Source organism: Neopelma chrysocephalum, unplaced genomic scaffold (assembly GCF_003984885.1).
Source record: "Neopelma chrysocephalum unplaced genomic scaffold, ASM398488v2 Primary Assembly neopelma1_24, whole genome shotgun sequence".
Lineage (NCBI taxonomy): Eukaryota > Metazoa > Chordata > Aves > Passeriformes > Pipridae > Neopelma > Neopelma chrysocephalum.
In genome coordinates, this window is record NW_020897693.1 from 49,745,430 (window position 1) to 49,766,054 (window position 20,625).

Here is a 20,625-nt window from a genome sequence, read left to right on the forward strand (position 1 = left end):
ATCTGTAATGGAAATTTCCCTGGTTAGAAATTCTGACCAACTGAACAGGACAGGCTATCATACAAAGAAACAGAATATAGAACAAAGATTTTATCACCACAGATGCACTAACTTTTAACTGCTAAACCCTTAAAAGCTTGCTTCACTACAGAGCAAAAGTAAGTCTAAAAAAGAGGATTACCTGGGCGGAACTGCTTCACCACAACAAAGCACTGCCGGGAAGTATTAAAGATCAGGATTGACACACTGAGGAGGAAGACAAAAAAACAAAAGATCAATGCTTTATGAAGGATTAATGCAGAACTATTAAACTTGCATCTTGTGAATTTAATTTTAACTACATAAATACATAGATTTATTGCCAAAGGTGCAATGCAACAAGATGCTTGTCCAAAATCTGTCTAGAGGGATAGATAATGGGGCACGTTCCCAAAACCCATGAGAATTTACCAAAAATTAAGTCTCTTTTGTCTCCTGCCATGCATAATAAGCACCAATCAATTCCTTCTTCCCAATAGGAAAAAAAAAAAACCAAAACTTCCAGTCTAAGAACATTGGCATTACATAGGAAAAAATCCTCAAAATTAAAAGCATTTTCTACTCTTATATCAATCCCAAATTAGGATAGTCAAAATCTTAGGCACAGTCTAGTGTCATTCAGACGAGAGACTTCTGTACAAGCACAGAGCATGTCTCTGTAGCTGCTTGCTTATGAGCTAAGGCCTTAAACCAGACACCATCCAAGTCCAATTCTGAACAGATTTAAACTAGAAGTAGTTTCCAGTGCTACCACATTAATGGTTCTTTGGTTGCTTGAAATACCTGCCATGGGGAAACCTGACGGGTTGAGTATTTGGAGATGCTCTAAAAAGGTGGAGTACTGATATTCTCTGCACACTCTCATATTTTAGTCGTTTAAGAAAATGCAGACAAAAGTCTCTCTCTCCTTAGTTGGTAGCCCACTGCCACCTGCAAAAAACAGTGTATATTTTGCTCATTTCCATGGCAGCATTCTCTCATTTGTTATGCCTCACTCTATGCAACTGGAAAGTTAATTCATTATTCTATTAATTCTACAATGGCTTAGTCTAACAATGGCATATTTGCGGGGTTGAGTCAAACTTTCAACTTTCCTTGTAAAAGACCTTTATATTTATTTTCACTATTTGATTTAATAATGAAGTCACCAGCTGCCAGAGAAACTGCTATTTGATGATTATTAAAAATAATGTTAATGTTTATTATAATAATATATACAAACCAAAACAGAAGGGACAAGTCCAGATGTTAACATTTATATTCATGGTTGCTATTCTCAAAGACCTGTACTGCATATTGATGCCTTCCAGGAGATGCCATTTGCAGGGAATTTTAAAGCAAATGTTTTAGCCTTCAGAGAGGCTGGAGGAGAACATTAGCTCTGTTTACTGACATAGGGGTTCTTTCTGGCCTAGACTAGAATATCTGGGAGTTACAGAGTAGATTGCCAGAAGAAATGAAGTTAAACCACGGACCATAATATTTTTAAGCTTACTTAAATATTATTCTTTTATCCTTTGGTATTTTCTTTTCCTTTACTTGGCTGTTCCTTTCCCAATAGGTACTGTCTGAGGGCAGACACTGCACTAAATAAAAGGGGAAAAGGAATTACTGCTAGTGAACCTCTGTTGTTTTGTCCACGAGCCTAAGGATGTGCACTGCCTGAAACTGGAGACAGCAGCAGCCTAAAGCTGTGGATGAAGAGTGAAAGCTTCCTGAAACATATGGCTGCTCTTTACCTTTCCTTACATCCACCACCTCAGGCCCAATCTTCCCCTTGGCTTGTCTTCTTCGGCATGTCTCGTTAAATAACTCATACCAACTCATTAAAAATGGCTCAGCTATTAGACATTATTTTTTCCTAGGAGTCAATCACTTGAGATTTTTATGGAACAGATGGGAAAATTAAAAACAATCTGTCAGAATTAAGGAACAAGATCAAATTAGCTGGAAAGGAATAGCAGCAAGTTATTTCAATTGTCTGCTTCTCACACCATCTTGAGATGAGAGGGTACAGAAATGGCACAAATCTGTAGAACTTTCTATTTAATTACTTCTAATTTTCTGAGAGACTGACAACCAATTTTGAACAGAAATTTACATTTTTTAACAAACCACAACACACAAGTTCTAGTATTTCCTGTCAGAGTTGGAGAGCCATAGAGGAAAAAGTTAAGAATTGCACCTTCTGAGGAGGAGCGTGACACCGGGAATGTCGTTTGGTGTTTCTTAGTCCACAAGAAACAAAATGACATGAAATATTTCCACAGGTCACCAGGTCTGTAACTTCTGAAAACCTATTTAAGGCTGCCCTTAGGGCAGTTATTTGAGTATGACACAAAGTTAGAGCAAGACATTTCAATAGATCTAAGTGGAGGATCCTCTGAGCCACTGCTTTCAATGGTTTCCTTATTGCTGCAATGACCCAAACACGTGTGTTCAGCTGTTTGGTCTAGTCTGTAAGAAAAGGAAGTATTTGTCTTCTAGAGTTCTAAACCATCACACCAAGAATTTACTACAAAATTAGTTTCAGATTACTATTTTTACAGATGATACAGGTACAGAAAAGCACTACTACAAATCCATTATAAGGTCCAAATACATCTTTCAGTTGTATCATACCACAGGGCACTACAAAAGTATTTGATGTTTCAAGGCAATTCCCTTTAAACTATTACAACCAAACCTAATTTAGGGTATTAGATATGCATCTATAAGCTTTAAAGTGAAGAGTAAATATATAAAATAAAAAATTAAAACATTCACAAGGACTTTTGTTAGCATCTCCACATATAAAACATACAGAAGAGAAACAAGGCCCAAGCTGTATGTTAGAGAAAAAACACACAGAAGCACTAGAAAAGAAAGAAAAAAAACCCAGCCACATTTCCTAAATAAAGGCAAGAATCCTAGACAAGGATTTAATCTAAAATGGATATCAAAGGTCCTAATGTAGCAACAGGCTTCATGTGCCTCTGTCTCAAACAGGAGCACAAGACCACTTTTTTGTTAGATTTTACAAAGGAAAAGAACACCCAGATATAAAAGGATCACGATGAATCCTAAACTTTCCGCCATTCCTTAAAACAAGCTATGACACCTCTGCACTAAGGAAACACTTTATCAGCTTAGACTTGCTAAGCTTTTCATTTTGTGTGGCAGATTACTAATTTTTACCATACTGCACAGGTGTGCATCTTTGCTGACTATTCCCCCAGCAGCTGACATTCAGGGAAATCGCTGGTGTAAAAGGGGGGGCCATTAATGCAAAGGGAATGCCATGAGCCACAGACCTGCAGCTGTACTCAGGGAGCACACCCAGCACAACTGCTGCACCCCAGTGTCACACTGGGGACCTGCCACTGCCAGGGCCTTGACACCTCTGCAGGCAAGAGGTGGCTGAGAAGGAATCCCTTAAAAATGCGCTCTAGGTTTCATTCTGGAGCTGTAATTTGCTTCTGTAAGACATGGAGCACCCTGACCAGTGAAGGAGAGTTGGCTTCCCCACACCACATCTGTCAGTGGCTGCATTAGGGATCATGAACAGAGAAAGAACATAGTAAGAGATGACATGGGTTTGTGCAGAGTCTTCCAGGGCTGGTGAAGACTACAGGCCTGCTCAGCCTTCAGCCAAACCCCTCCTCAGCTTCCCTGGCAGTAATTCCTGCTCACTTCATACATACAATAAATCACTACTCCAACTACAGAACAGTTTTTCCCAAAGGAGGCATGCAGGTAAACAGCATACGTGCAATAATGTAGGATGCTGTTCTTTCTATAAATATAGGAACAATTAGGGTAGCCTTAAAATATTTTAAGAAAGAGATGTACCTAAAATGTCAGCAAGACATCCCTACTAAGAGCAACCAACCTATACTTGAGCTTTTATTATACTCAAGTTCGCAGTTGAAGTGTGTCTGGTCTTGTTACCTAACACAATGTGTTCTGAGAGGGATTCCAGTAATTCAGCCAAGGCTCTGACATAGCATTTAACCATTTAAATTTCAAAGAAAAATCATATTGAAGTAGAGAAGTATTATCATTGTCTAATGGATATTTGTCTTCCCTAAAATGTCTAAATCGAAGTGCACAAATTACATACAACTGACCCATGGACATCTGCAACCCAGGAGTCCAGAAGTTTAATTCCTCCTCCTCCTCTAAAGACCCTTAACTGAAGGACAAGATATCCACCTGAATACAACCTTTACAGTTGAAAACACCTCTTGGAAGAGTTTAGAAAATGACTCCATTGTGTGCCACAGAACATTATTTCCACATTTGTTCCTTCCCCCAACATAGCACAGCTCTGTATTTATTGAACTCACGGTAACTGATGCTTTATGACATTCCAGCCCAGCAGATATTTACACAGAAATACTACTACAACTTCACACTCTCAAACCTGAGAAAGGAAGGTGGTTTCATGGAGCAACGTAAAACATTTGACCACGGCAGTTACAAGGCAGGGGACAGATGAAAACTGACATCCTGTTAAAATGTGCACACACACATATGGACACATGCAAAGTTAATTATTTAGAAATACATCCTAGCAATTAAGATCAGCAAGTGAGCTTTGCCACAGCTTCATGACCATGTACTTGTAGAGCTCCAATACCTTCCCAAGGAAGATTTTGGGGGTGGGGAATAAGAGGGTTTGTTCGGGGTCTCTTTTTGTGTTTTGCATTTTTTTTGGTTTTTTTGTCTGAGAGGTTTTTTTGCTCTTTGTTGCTGGAGTTTTTTTTCAGGTAGACATGTAATTTCACCTTGTAGTCATCAGTTTGGTAATCTGTCTGCATGATTTGTCAGTTGTTAACCTGAGCTACAGTTAATCCACAAGCAAATGCTGACACTTACTAATTGCTTTTCATGAGACAAACTTTCAAAATCCTTTAATAAATGAACATTAATTCAGCCTTTTGTTATTCTTAAATGTGGTCCTAATGCAGACTTTAAAAAAGTGAATTTGTAAAACTAAAAATAATTTAAAAACCCCCCACAGTATAGTAATAGCAAAAACAAGGACAAGACTCTTGTGTTTGTCAATGAAGTAAGACTCTCAAGGCTGGAGGTGATGATTTTTAATGACAAACTTGTACTAATAACTAAAATATTAATACACTTAAATAATTGTTGAGGTAACACAGGCAAAGAAGCCAATCTTTCTTGAATCATGTGTATGGGTGTGTCACACACAAATTGTGATCTGACATTAACAATGAAAGCAAAGACTTCTCAGCTATTAAACCTCAGCCACTTTAACCTACTTTTAAAGGTTAAAAAGTATCTCAAAAGTAGTTTAAAGCCTGTAATATTGTTAAGTGCTGCTTACAAACAATAATCTCAGCTTTATAGGGGAGACTTTAGGAACTAATGATATATGATTTTAAAAAAAAAACAACAAACCAAACCGAACTACCCGAACGCATGCAATGCTGTCAGAGCCTGCAATAGTTCAGTTACCATTCTCAAAGAAAACAATGACAAAAGAATGGCAGATTCCAAAAAAAAGAGACACAAAAATGGCACAAAAAAGGAATAAAGCAAGAAAGTGATTTAATCAGTTCCCTTGACTCTCAACAGATATTTGGTTTTAAAAATCCCTTTGATGCAATCAGAAGAAAATAATCAAATGTACTATGCAACCACAGAAATATTTAGAGATGTACTCATTTCAGCTGGAGAGCATACATACAATATTTTTGCCTATATGGCTCATAAAGGAGAAATTGTCAAGACTTAAAAATCATACTAGAATGAAAGCAAGAAAGTAAATAAATAACTTAGATGTCTCCTAATTGTTTTTAGCTTTAAAGTATAAATTTTTCTTCTTCAACTTCTATGAATTTGGCTTTCTTTGTTCATAGAGTGTTGACAAAATGATTTTTCATACTCTTTTCCATGTCAAGACTACAATTCCATCTAGTCTCTTTAAAAACACCCCAGATCAGGATTAAAGTATCTTAGTGAACACACGTCCTTTTCTTGTTCAAATCTAAAATGACTGTGCTTTCAATTTTAAAGTGATAATCAAAAACCCAAAACTTGTTTGAGAGCCAACATTCCAAAGTAATTCTTTGGGAGGAGTCATCCTTCAGGAGGGCCTGCTTCATCTTATTTCAAAATTATTTTTGATGTCCACAAGAAAGAATTGCATGTAGCTCCTTTGTCACTTGTACATTCAAATTAACCATCCATTTCACAGCTGGACATGTCCCTGGAAACGTCTAATGCAATCTCTAAAGCGCTGTCTTCTTCCTTTTTTCAGCACAGCACCCAGTACCTTAAGCCAGAGAAAACAGTCCCTTCACTTTCAGAACAGACATGTAATAAAGCTGTACCCTTTGATTACTCTCCAGCGCAATTCCTTTAGTATCCCAGAGCTTTAACTATAATGTAGATAGTCCTGAGATTAAATGTGTGTGCCTGCACAATCTTTACTGGTTCATTTAAGTCTTCCTTCAAAGCGTTTTACATTTTTCAAAGGCCAACACCAATCCAATTGGCTGCTTAAAATGCAGCCTATTACAAAAGCAAAGCTATAAGCTCCTGACAAAAACATTCACCCTTTCATACTAACCACAGATAAAGTGGATTTGGCAAAAGATAATTAGAGACATCTAGAAGACTTCTGTATTCTGATGAAGCTTGAATGCTTTCTTGGATACAACATAAATATTTAATACTAAGTAAAACTAGAATAAAGTGGTGAGCCAGGTATGCTTAAGAAAATAAATGTTACATTGGAAAAAATCAGAAGGAAGATTGGTTTCAGTAAACTGAACTGCAGCAGGAAGTTGTTCATGACACCACAAAGCAGGAAGCATATGATCATCAGACCAGTACAAGAATGAATTAAGAAGTGGTAACAAACCCATATATGTGCACTTTTAAAACATAATTTAGACCTACTTTTAAAGTAGCAATTTGTACTCAACCAGAGAATATGATCAGGACAACTTCTTTAGAATAAACAATCCTCCCAGCACCCTGTTTTCATATAACAAAGAAAAAAGGAGAAAGCAAATTCAACTGCAAAATAAATGAGACATCAAAGCACATTGCTCTCAATAACATTCCTTAAGTGTCATATCTTGGCCAGTATCCCGGGATACCCTTGGAAATGACACATTGCATCTCAATGGGTTTCTTTCAAGAAAATATTTTAATAAATAAATTCAGGTTTTATGCTAACTTATTTGATTAAATAAAGCTTTGTGGGCATTATGTGCAACAGATGTCAGAGCCTGATGGGCTTTTGTTCCAATTCCTAATTATTTGTGAAACGGCCATTTATAAATGCTATCACATAGTAAGACCAATAAATAATCCACCTAAAAGGTCTGAGTATGACTCCATTCTGAAATGGCAAAAATGAAAGTTTTAAAACAATACCAGGTTTGAAGGACAGTTTGCAAAATAAAAAGTTCGAGTGTTCTGCCCTAACTAAGGTGAGGGAAGCCAGCAACTTTGTTTCTCACCTACCAAACCCCAAATATGATGTGACTAACACAACCTCTGGCCAGGTATAACTGCACAGTCTCAGTACCATCAGTGAGAAAAACAGACTGAGAAACTGGCAGTTGTTCACATTTTCCCCCATTTTCCCATTTCTAGAATAATGGTTTCAACATAAGGTAACAACATAATAAGACATTTTAAAAGACAGTAAATATGCCTGAAGAATTCCTGGCACACAGGCAGAGGATCTGTCAAGTCTTTGCTTTAAAAAAAACCAAAAATGAACAACAAAAAATACAGCATTAAGTGCATTTTATTTGCAAATATCATATGCAAACAAATAGTGTGTAATTACTTGGGTTGAAGGAAATTATTAGGCTACTACATTTTTTCCTGTTAATACCAGAAAAATTATCATTATCTTGATAGCATCCTTGATAGACTGATATCAAGCCTAGACCTGAGCGTTTTCAAGGACAGCGATTACAAAACATGCCTTCCCAGATTGTCTTATTGTTTATTGGTAAAAGCATCTTCTTAGTGTTTAATTTAAAAAATACTTTCCATATGATCCACATTTCTTGTTCTGTCATTGATCACTGATGAAATTAAATGATTCCAGCCTGCTCTATAACATTCCTTTACATTTTTGTGATAAGAAGTAATTTTTCTCCTCAGTTGTGTTATCCTTTGCACGAACACGCCCGGCCCTCATTACCTTCTCCCCGCTATTATTTCCCTAAACTTTTCGTGATTTTTTTTTTGCTTGTTGAACCACATCCAGTTGATTTTAAACAGTGTATTATCTTCTGCACTATCTTTGAAGATAATCAAGAAAATTCCACATCTTTGACACCCTGGAGGAGACATTACAAAGACAGACAAGGTTTACAGCACAACAGCACAACAGCACATCAGTGCATGTAAAAGGCACATGCCACCCAAGAAAGACTTTTTTTTTTTACCTATAAAGATGTTAAAAAGCTGTATTTTACCCATTTTAAAGCTGCTGTGATAATTCTTGCACAAAGGAAGCATCTGAGTTAAATTTCATGGTGTCTTATAATACACTAGGACATAAACCAGAAAAATACATAGAGGATTAAGTTTCCATAAAGCCCAAATGATCTGGCATATGAAATAGGAGAAGGAATTTAATCCACTCCTATAATGTGGTCAGGGCACATGACTTCCATCCTGTCTCCATAGCTGCCTGCTACAGCCACTGAGCCAGAATAGCAACCCTGGCTCCTCCAGGTCACTCTCCCAGCTCTGGTGACCCGTCCCCTGGCCAGCTCCTATGGCCAGGGCTGGGATGCAGGAGGCTCCTGGTGCAGCTGTTGGGTGGCCACATTCCACACTCCCCCTGTACAGCCACACTCCCCAACCTCAGCAGCAGCCAGACCTTGGCCAGGTAACTCCAGAGCACAGAGGGAACGGATGAATAAATTCATCCTCTCATTCTGAGTTATGTTCATTTTTAACTTGCCTCGAGAACCACTTTCTGTTTGCCCCCCAGGGCTGGTACCTGCAGGACAAAACACGCAGAGGTGCTGATTGTCTCAGTTTCCTTCTCCCTGCAAACTCCCTCCTGATGGAAAACTACACTTTGCAGTTGTCTTTGCAACTGATATAGTATTAAGCCTTTTTTTCTGAGCAAACAAATTAAATTAGGAATTAGTTTGTTTAAAATATGAAATTAATTAATTTCTTTACTTAAAAGAAGCCAATCTTATAAGGCAGGAATGTTATTTCCATTCTCTTTTTAGAGAGATAAGAAAAGGCTTTCAGTTTTTTCCATTAAGAATTTTTAAGTCAGGAACTATTACTGAGCCACTGTGACATGTTTTTGAAGGTAAAAGTTCAGCATAAATAGGGTTCAATGTATGTGTAGAGTTTTAAGTTTTTTTAGTCCAAATGCCTTTTCTCTGTCACATGATATTTTCAGAGTTGAGAGGAACTCACATAATAATCTTGCACACAATCCAGCCTCCCAGAATTTGTTTCTTGTAAATGTAATGAACTTTACAGTGAATTTTTCATACTTCTAAATGGAGAAGTAGCAATAATTTTACTTTATATCCATTCCCAATGCAACTGGAAAACTGTCCTTGTAGTTGTCAACTAGCAAAAGGTACACTTGTGTCCCTGTTCTCAAGAGTTATTACTCAAAGCACAGAAGGGAGCACATGACTGTACACTGACCTTCATCTGTTCCCAAATTATGTCTTTTAAAAGCCTTGAATCTGTTTAAGGGGAGCTGTTGAAACCTGAAACGAACTTGGTCTATTGCTTTATAAAGTAGATGAATGTAAAACTTAAGTATTACATTTCAGGCTCTTACTGTACTAAATATAGCAAAATTAGGATGAGAGAGAATGTAACTGTAACCTGAGTCTGGTTTTAGAGAATAATTTTTTGTTACAGGTATCGATGGTTACTCTGTAATATTTGGTATGTTTCTATTTCTAACAGAAAATCACCACAAATGTTCTCCTGATCAAGATTTTTATTTTTAAAAGCAGAGTCCTTAAAAAGAATTACGAACTCCTCACCCTGCAAATCGCACCCCCACAAATTGATAACCAGTTCTGACAGACCCAGGTGTAAAAAGAATCTTGAAATACACCTTGCATCTAAATTTTCATTGCTTGCATTCTGCTTGATTTTCATAAGGATATGTTGAATAATCAGCAAACACATCACCTGAGTATTAAAGGAAAAATTACACTTAATTGGAAAAGTAAGCAGTGCGTTAAATAACTGCAGAAAGCATCTTTTGCTGTGTGTCACTGCCTAACACAACAGGCCAGAATTATGTAATGCTTACAAGCACCACCTCAATAAACTTGTTCAATAATTACACTGGAAAAGAGGTAATCAAGGATTTTTATTTTTCTTCTTTCATTTTTAGTAAACTTCCCTGTTGCTTCTAATGATGTAATGAAACCTTATAATGAGCTCTGGTAATGTTCATCTGCATGTTTCAAAGAAAGATTAACTAAAATGTAACTCCACAGGACAGCAGTAAACTCCTTATTTTCCAAAAGAAAAATGGCTTAGAATTTGACAGATTTCTTGACAAGTTTGCAAATTTTTGACAGTTGTCAGATGGGAACTGTAACATTCATTAAGTAATTAATCTACTTAAATCGTAGAAACTTTCAAGTGGGAAGAGACTTTTGGAGACCATCTGATCCAATCTCCTGCTCAAAATCAGGCTAAAATCTAAGTTAGGTCTGATTTCTCAGAGCCTTGTCCAATCAAGGCTTGAGTTTCTCCAAGGATGGGTGTTCCTCAGTCTCTCTGGGCAAAACATTCCAGGACTAAACTACTGTCCATGGGTATGTCCTTGTGTCCTAGGTCTTCCTTTTGTTACAATTTAAACCTAAATATGGGAAGAAATGCTGCTTCTTTTGTCTATGGACTCAGTTGATTTCTGACAGCACAGGTTTTGAAAGTTTGCCTTGGCAACAGTTTATTGTGTGACCAGTAATAAACTACAGAAGACTTTTTTTAAGTGGCATGGAGGAATTAAGAATAAGCAATTATTTGTTCAACGTAAATTACAGAGGTGACTCCAGGACTGATACTCTAGTTCTGAATGGTGCTGGTCTTACAAAAGCTTGGGAACCACACACTGGGGACTCATGCCCAGATCTGCAGTAAATAAAAAGAAAAAAAAAAAAAAAAGCCTCTCCCTGTAATACCTAATAACAACTCTTCTATTTTTGCTTGTGCTTGTGGTACTCCAGCCTGCATACAGTTAAATGATCTCACCGTACTGCAATATATAGTCACATTTTAAAAGGTGACTCACACTTTAGGCAAATGAAGTGACTACTGCAGTCCTCATGTTTTCGTCTTTATATAATTTAATCAGCTGTTCATCTGAACAGTTGGAAAGGATACATTTATACGACAATAACTTAATCTCTCGTGGTAAATATTTTCCTGTATCAAGTCTATCTTCTGATACAAATCTATTGAATATTGGCTTATCTTGACCTAATTTGAAATGAGAAAGAACACTGGGGTCCCAAAGGAACACAGCACACACTGGGTTCACTGTCATACAGCAAGGAAGTCAGTCTTAAGCATATTTACTTGTGCTGCTGAAAGAGGATGACAGACAAAGACATGAGTTAGACACAATATCTGGTTTTATATTATTAGCACAGCTGTAGGTTTTTTTCTTCAGCATCAATAAATCTATTATACATATCAATTATATGCAAATGTGTAATATATACATATGTGTACTTCACAGATCTGACATTCCAATGCATATGTTCAATTTAGGTAAACAGCTTTATTAAAAAAGGCTGTTCTTCTTTGAGCATTTAACAGTATTACAGCACTGTCAGAAGTAGCACAACTTCTGAATACTTCTGAAAAAATATTATTAAAAAGGGATTTTATCTATGGAAAACATCTACAATCTTCCTCAAGCAGACATAAGCAGTAGGAAACCCTGACCAACAAGACGTGTCCTGGAAATCTCTCCTCTTCTTCAAGATTTATTCTTCACTAAGGGTAAAGAACCCTTAAGAGCTCTCTAAGTATGAAGTCCTCTATAATCCTCAGCAACTAGTTAATGTGACTTTTCCATATAACAAGTACCACAGCTGCCCTACTAAGATACAGCAAAACGTAGGGCTTTAATGCATTATAAGGGATCTTGAACCTGACTAATGTATCTCATAATAACTGGCTTCCTAGTTACAAGTAGTATTTATGTGAAACCACGGATTTCCTACACAGAAAGTTCACATTATTACCTCTGGTGTCAGAAGCTGCAATGAATTTCCTCATGAAAGAGTGTTAGACATTCTGCAGTTCAACAGTAGTCACTAATAAGTTCGGGTGGCAGCTGTTGTACATCTGAAGCTAACAAATGTTATGTGACCAGAGATGACTGGCATGACATGTGGCCGTAGCCTTTTTATAAAGTTATGTTCTCAACTATTTTAAAAATGCCCACAAAAGTCCTTCAGAAATACTGTTCCCAAGAAGTTCATGGAAAACTGATCCTTTAATACTTACCCCACTCGGTTAGTTGCATATATTCACACGTTATCACACAGTGATAAACTAAAGTTTAAACAAAAATAGTAATACAAATTCATCCTTAAGTCATGTTCCCAGCACTGTGACTTGAGGCTGGATTCATTTGCTACAATGGGCATATATTAAATTTCCAGCAATCAATTATCATTTCAGCCTTTGTATCTGCGATCATAAATTCAGGCACATGCCCATATGGACAGACAAAGTGCAAAGACAGAACTGTCTTCCAGAAAAATTCCACAAGCAAGTGTGAAGTTCAGTAATGAAATATCACTCCCTACTCTGTCCTAGTTTCAAGCAGTACAGGCATTTTTAATCTAGCTAATACTTTCCCAGTCTTCCTGGAAATTTTACTTTCATAATCTTTATATTGATAAAAAAGTGTTGTTGTCATTTTATGTCCCTCACAGGCACCTACACACAAAAAGACTCATGTAAGGATTTAGAGGGTTCCAACAGAGTACAATATCCAAAAATGCAACTGATTTTACTTACTTCATGCATAAGAAAAACACATCTCTTGACATGGTTCTGGTTATGTCACAAGTGTTTTTTGCCATTAGTGTTTTGCACCGTTTTTTACATTTAATAGATTTAAACAAGCTTTTTCTAGGAAAAATTTGTTAGCTATGTTTTTTATTTTTATCTTCCATGAGCAGATTAACTAAAGTCTTTTTCTAAAAGACACATAAATACTTTAGTTTTTAATAACTCTGAGACTAGGACTGTTTCATATATACCTTATTTGTTATAATCCTGTATGAACTGATCTTTGAAGTCAGGAGTCAGTTGCTTTTCTTCCCCGATACAAGAAATAAAATTAGAAAGGCAGAAGAAAGTCCTTCCTTCAGATGATATATTTCCACTCAAAAAAGAAAATTTCATACAATCCAAATTTTCATTTGTATCTTCTCTGTAATCACTAAAATGTACAATACATAGTGTGCTAAAACTCTAATATTTAAATAGTCAAGCACGGACAAAACTTACTGAAAACATAATAAACCACGAGATTTTAAAACTTCTGCTAATTCCGTCTAAAACAGTGAAGAACTACCTGCAAGTATAACAAAAGAAGTGAGAATTGAAGAGGAAATTGGAGGGGAAAAAACATCAACAGTTGATCAATGGAAGAGAATACAGTATGAAATACAACACAAAGACAATGGGAAATAACGTGATTCCATTGTTACCTGTCATGTGTTCTCATAAAATCCCAGAACTTCTTCGTACCATTCTGGGGAGAAAAAAAATTTAAAAATCCATCAGTCAAATTAATTCCAAGTGAAAAAGTTACTATAATGAAATTTAATAAAATTTAACAGGCATTTCTTTAAAAACTTAGTATAGTTGGTTTTATTTATGAGACTATCCTTCTGTGTTTTGACAGTAAGTATTACAGGTGCTGAGAACTGCCTTAGGACAGTTCAAAATCTTAGATCCACAATATCATGATGACAGCTAATGCAAGATTATTGTAGTCTTCAGGCCCAATTTTGGCCACAGCATCAACTTCAGACGTCCAAGCTAATCACTCAAGGTGTCAGGAAGCTATAAACAGCCACGTTTTAAACTGTAAAATAACCCATAGATCTATGTTTTTCCATGTCCAGAAATGGTCTGGTGTGGACAGCTCAGCATTTACCTCCTAACTAAACTCTTTTGGGATCCAGGAACAAGACATCCTTCGCTCTCACCCCTTACAAGGCCTAAAATAGCAGTTTTGTCCACACCTAACATACTCCATTCTACACAGCAGCTGTTCCTCTGCACTGCTGGTGGTGCTGAGAGCACTGTCTAACAACAGGTTTGAAGCCAGAGCACTCACCCAAGAACTGGGAGACATAAAATGGATTATTTTCCCAAGATGGGCTTAAAAAGAACGATATCCACTACAGCACAGCTGAAACTGATCCCTGAAAACAGGTATTATTGGACAGTTATAATGAACAGGTATACACTTGCTTACATTTATAGCTTCTACAGTCACCTATAGCAATTCATACACACCATGGAGACATGTATATAATTCCTTACCCTGCTTATTAGAAGTGTGATATATTTCAGCTAAACACAAGTCAAGAGATTTCACTCCCAGGTCAGTTTTAAGTTTAAATGAGGAATCAGAATGCAACCAGAGGAAATTCTTGTGGCTGATACCTTTTTCTTATTAGCAACGCAAAAACTAGACCTGCTGAAAACCTACATACCCAAAATATGCTTAATGTGAAAAGCAGCACTGGGTTGCTATTAAAAAGTATGGTTAAATGGATGATCAAACCTTGAGCAACTGGTTAATGATTTAAAGCAGGTAAATGTTGAGCAGTGAAAGAAGAATCAAATTCAGTTGGTGGTAAAGGTGCCAACCAATATAGACAGGCCCTTCAGCTCTATTACAGATGTCATGGCTACCAAGTACACAACAGCTGGTGGGGATTAGATAACAAGCACTCTGGTTCAGAGATTAAGCTCCCGAGCTTTATGAGTTTACCAAGCTTTTTGGAAGAGTGACTGTTTGCTTGCTAGCTGGGTTTTTCTTCATTCCCACAACTCTAATTATAAACAGTTATTCACCTCAAGAGAGACTCTAGTCTACGCTTCCACTGGTGCCTGTGCATACCTTCTGTGAGCACTGACAGCAACCAAACGTCTCCATTACGGGAGAAGCCCTCTCATGGTTTAAATGCAATATAATGTTGAAAGAGAAATAAAGACAGTAAATTTTCAGTGTGAACTGAAATATTAAAGCTGAGTACTTATCCAATCCATTCCACCTGGGGAGAGATGGAGGAACAACTTTGATAGGATTATGACACAACACGCAGTTGCAACACTTAAACGTAATAGCATAGGCTGTGTTGTATGGGAAGATAATTTAAGGTATTAAATGTGTAAGGTCAGCTCAATCCTTCTGTAGGTTTATTTCTAACTGTATGGCAGGATTTTCTCTTGTTTGCAGATTGCTGGGCAATTTTCCATTTAACTTGAGTTGGAGAGCTGTGGACCAAGAATAATGTCTTCTGCACATAACTTCATATTGCTTCTCCAGTTTCAACCTTACCCTGCCCAAAATGTGCTACATCATCCATTCTACCTTTGTAGTGTCCACTTGGGAGAAATGTGGGTGCCCAGCTGATGGAGAAGACAAAAAAACCCTGAATCAAGTCCCTCATTGCATTAATTTCGGCTGTTAGTTCTGCAGTACTACTTTCAAACATACGATCCCAGCAACAATCTTCCTGGCTCTTTGCTCCTGCCATCATTTTGCAAATTATAGACCTTGATTGCTTTGGAGCACCTACGAGAGCCAAATAGCTGAGGAAAATTACACCCTAGAGATTCATCCTCATCCAGATGGGATCCATCAGATTTGAATGACCTCTTCTCAAGGATGAGCTCCATTACCATGAACAGAATCTACCTCACAGACATGAACATAATTTTTAGCAGAAAGTAAAAGAAAGAACTTAGTACCTAAAAGGAAACTAATAAGAAAATAAAATCTGTATTTTCTATTTTCTAAGCCCATGTAACGCTCTTTCTCTAGAACATGATTTGATTAGTTTAAGACCCAAATTCAAAACCAGCCACAAGCTAAATTATTTTGAGTCTGTCCAGTCAAGACGTTGGTTCGCATCATACACTCTTACTGGACAAAGCTATTTTCTGCCTATATCTGAATAAAAAAAACTAGTACATATGATCAACCTGCACCTGTCCAAATAAATAAATCAATAAACAAATGAAACATTCCAACATCTCTTTGTTTACAGTGGCAGAAACTCAAATGAGCCTCATTCATGTCCTATTGTCCAAGTCAAATGTAATTTGAACCCAACCGTACAGAGTTGAGTTTCTATTGTACCCAAAGCATGGTTCTTTCCTAACAGACTAGTAGGAAGGTTGCTAATTATTAATAGCATGTAAACAGTTACCAATGGTTCTTATGGTGCTTTACATACTTCACAGAACATTAATTCCAGCCAGTTTCTAACCAACTATGTCAAGCTCTATGTAGTATCTCTATCTTATCTTTAAGACAAAAGTACTAATTGCTGGACTGATCAAGATTCGTGCTTTTAAAAGCCAAGTAACTATGATTACTTCTTAAACTGTTCCATTCCATATATCCTGGCCTTTGACAAGGCTCTGCTATTACTGCAGTTACAGACAGCTGGAAGATTAAAGCATCAATGGTCAACATCACTTCTGAAAAACAGAAGTATCCTTGTGAAAGACAAAAGCTGTCTCAAACTTGTAATGCTCTTCATCTTAATAAACATATATAATTGCATTATTACAAAGTAGTCCATTCTAAAAGGAACAATCACAGTGTCTTTCAATGCAGTGAGGGAAATAAGTATAACTGATTGCTGGGAGATCTAAACACTGATGACAGAAAGGAGTATATAATTACATTTGAGAAAGATCTTAAAAATTATTCTTCAAACAGGAAACTGTGCCCTGTGATGTTTTATAAAGACAAATACATCAAAATTATTTCATACTTGTTTTTATCTGTTCAGAATAGCAGTTCTGATACTGCAACAACTTTGTGTAACACATAATCGATTTGGTAAATCTTTAATCACAAAGTAATCACACTCTACTTCTGTGCTCAGTGATCAGGCTCTGTGATGTTGCAATGCTGAACTAGTGCATATAGTATATGTAAATTAATAAAGCTGTATTCCAGGAGAGGCAGCATGTGAGACAACTTAGTTTCAGGTTACACAGAAGACAGATCACTTACATAAGTACTAATTGCATAAGAAAGCCATATCAGGTCAGATGAGATGTCCATCCTGCCTGGCATCCTGGCTCTAAAATTTAAGAACAGGGAAAGCATAGAGCAATGCTTCCCCAGAACACTTTTCCAAAACTTTGACAAAAGGCAGCTGAAGACTGGCAAAAGACAGTCCCCCAAAATGCATCCAAATTAAACAGTCCTCCACTGACCCCAAAAAGGGAGCAGAAATAGCCATTTCTATACTACTTGAATGTGTGTCACAAGTCCTGCTCATGTTTTCTGTAAGACTGACATGGCAATGGCATTGATAACTTAGAATTAGAGCAGCACACTCCCAAGCTTGACAATCTGCACAAGGAGAATCAAACCCTTTTGGATCAAGTGATTCCAGGACAACCATGCACTTGCAAACAAGTGTTGACAGTGGATGCAAGTTCAGCAGATGTGACTCCTACCTGCACAGAGCTGTTTATGTCACTCACACTTCATATTCTCTGTCCTGCCTCCATCCTTTAAATCATTTTCCTAAGACTCTTCCTGCATCTGCTCAGTGCCATAATTACAAGCAGGAGCCTCTTCACACCGTCTGTTATGGATAAGTCAGACTTGTCTGCAGCCTATCAAAACACCATTCTTTTTCCCACCTACACTCTGTCTGTCTCTGGCTAAAATGCCTTAAGAATCACTGTGCCAGGGATATCACTGTCCTTTGCTTTCCTCCACCGCCTGAGGCAATATAATGTCTGAACAACAAGGTCAAATTGCTGTCAGGATGCCCGTGCAAAGGATAACTTTTGCTTGCTAGAGAAACTCGTCTAAGATTTAATCCAAGCTGGCCCATAAAGAATATAAAAAGGACATGCTGTGCTAATGATGTAGGAAGTAACATCCCCTGGCACTGACTGTATGCTGATAGTGGGTGTGCTCCACATGTGATAGACCCTGGACATGGTCTGACACAAGTTACTGGGAATTTCTACTCTTCATTTGGGGCAGCTTGAATGCTTTCCTCCTCCTTTTCCCTGAGGGCAGGGCCCATGCACAGTCTGCCACCCAAGAAGCTCTTGAACCAGCTCATACATGGGGTGATGTGTCTCCACAGGTACCAATACTCAGCGTTACACTGACACCATTCTGAGCCTTCAAAAAACCCTCAGCTCAAACAAACCAACCCCCCTCAGGCTGGCTGAGGTGTACAGCTCTCCTGGGAGAGTAAACTGGAAATGTGTTAGTGTAACAGGTGAAAGAACACTCACAAAACCTCTTTAAATGTTTCCTTTAACTCTACGTCATGGTAGTTTGACAACATTACAGAAGGGTGCATAAAATAAATCCTCCGCATGCAGATTTACAGTCACAGATTTCCTGTCGTTACTCTGTTGGGAGTTCAGACCATTCAAAAAAAACAAAATTTATGTTGGATTGGCACTGATTTAATGACTTCTTGCAATGAGCTCTGGACAGACAACACATGACTGAAGCAGAAACAATCTTTACTCAAAATCTATGTAAAACTTCTCCTGTCTTATTTGTCTCATTGAACTATTTAACAATTTTGAAAGTGACCAAATTAAAGGCATTGCCTTATGTCATCTCCCATGTTTATTCACAGAAAACTTCTGCTTGGACAAAGTCTAAGTGGCCAGGAACTGTAAAGTTACACCAAAACCACCTTAGCAAAAAAGCTTCATACCTTGTATTACATATTTTTTTAGGAGAATGGTAACAGGCCATGCAGGCAGATCACTTAAAATGCAGGAGACATACGTCCAAAAGAAGCAAACTAACTTCACATATGCCACTAAAAGAGAAAGAAAAAAATCTGTCCGTGACAATGATTAACTCCTGACTGTTTACATTACAGGACAGACAACATGACGTTTGGCTACCCATTGTGAAAGGCACTAAACATATGTAGTGGGAACAGTTCCTGTTCAATGATCTTACAATTCAGTTAGAGCCCAGACAAAAGTTGGTGTAAACAAACAGAGGCAGTTAAGAAAAATGACAAATACGTTATGGTATAGATAAGCTACGTGCAGAAGTTACGAGGGTTAAAATGGCAAACAACAGCCATGATCCCCTAGTCTCTACCAGTTGGACTGGGTTTAAAGCAGTTACCCAAGGAGCAAATGTTCCATATTTGTGAAAAAATCCAATTTGAGAAGTTGAAGCAATTATAACATAAAAATAACTCTGTCCTTATTGCTCCATTTACTCTGTTTCCACAGTCCTAAGACACAAAAACAGTTAATGTCCTTAATGCAATAGGATAACGAGCATTCTTCATGTAATAAAATAATTTGACTATAGGTACAGAAAAACAGATAAGAAAATTAATTGGTAAATAACGGTCTCAAACCAGAGTCAGCAGAGCCAAGCAAGTGTGCAGTCCATTTAATGATTTACATGGAATAAGGCAGTAAAATTCCCTAGAGGAATAATGAGGTTTTGCTTTTTTTCTGTTCTCAGAAAAAAATTTTAAAGGTAGGAGGGTTATGTTTTTCTTGAAAAACTTGTGTAAAACTTGATTTTCTATTGCCCTTATTTTCACATTCAACCAATCTTCTACAAGTGTATCTGCACAGTTTAGTATCAATGTGCACAGCAATGCCTCTATCTGGAAACTCCCCACATGTTCTCCTGCTGAGGTGTTTACCTGCTGCCCAGAACTGCATGGTGAGAGAACACCAAACTTGTCACTTTATTATATGGGTTTTCATCAGGTTAATCCAGATGATCAGTGTGCCTGGGGAATCAAGTAACTGACTCTTGGACACAGACAAAAATCTGCACCAATGCAGCCAGCTCCTGCTGCCTCCTACCACCTTTATTTCCTTAAGTGGTCTTAGCTTAATGCTTTTCATCCATATTCCCCTTTTTTATGATCAGTAAAAGCTGCCAAGAGATAAATTTGCAATAAAAGCAACTCAGTAATTCAGTACTTTTTGGTTTATAAAATATATGGTTCTACAATGGGAAAGATGTGTATCAGCTGCTGCTTCTCAAGTCACAGTTCATGGGCTAAACAGAGTGGACTTCCCCTATGATAAACCCAAAAAAGCCAAGCCCTCACCACTCTGTAAATGAACCTTCCCCTTCCTTTCTCCACTCACTACAGAAATGCTGCTATCAGTTGAGATTTCCTTGTTACATTTCTTTTTTCTGCTTAATGGAACCTGATGTCACATCTGTAGCGGTTTTCAGTAGAAACATATGAGGATTTACAACCTAATATAAACCATTTCTTGCCAGTTGAATTATTAATGCCATAACTCTCTGTTACACAGAATCAATACATA

The 20,625-nt window shown here is 37.4% G+C and overlaps 1 protein-coding gene across 2 annotated transcripts in view; it reads right to left on the reverse strand.

The window, feature by feature from the left end:
- The window catches only part of NUDT14 (nudix hydrolase 14), a 59,909-nt gene that overhangs the window by 18,532 nt on the left and 20,752 nt on the right, over positions 1-20,625 (reverse strand). Inside the window, exons 1-3 of one of the 2 annotated variants that reach the window (XM_027674140.1) lie at positions 17,779-17,961; positions 13,767-13,810; positions 182-246 (exon numbers count right to left, since the gene is read on the reverse strand). In XM_027674140.1, coding sequence (XP_027529941.1) covers positions 182-246; positions 13,767-13,783 — 82 coding nt within the window. In that variant the 5' untranslated portion in view covers positions 13,784-13,810; positions 17,779-17,961. Of the gene's footprint in view, positions 1-181; positions 247-13,766; positions 13,811-17,778; positions 17,962-20,625 lie in introns of those variants that run through there. The other variant, XM_027674138.1, reaches the window with a different exon arrangement.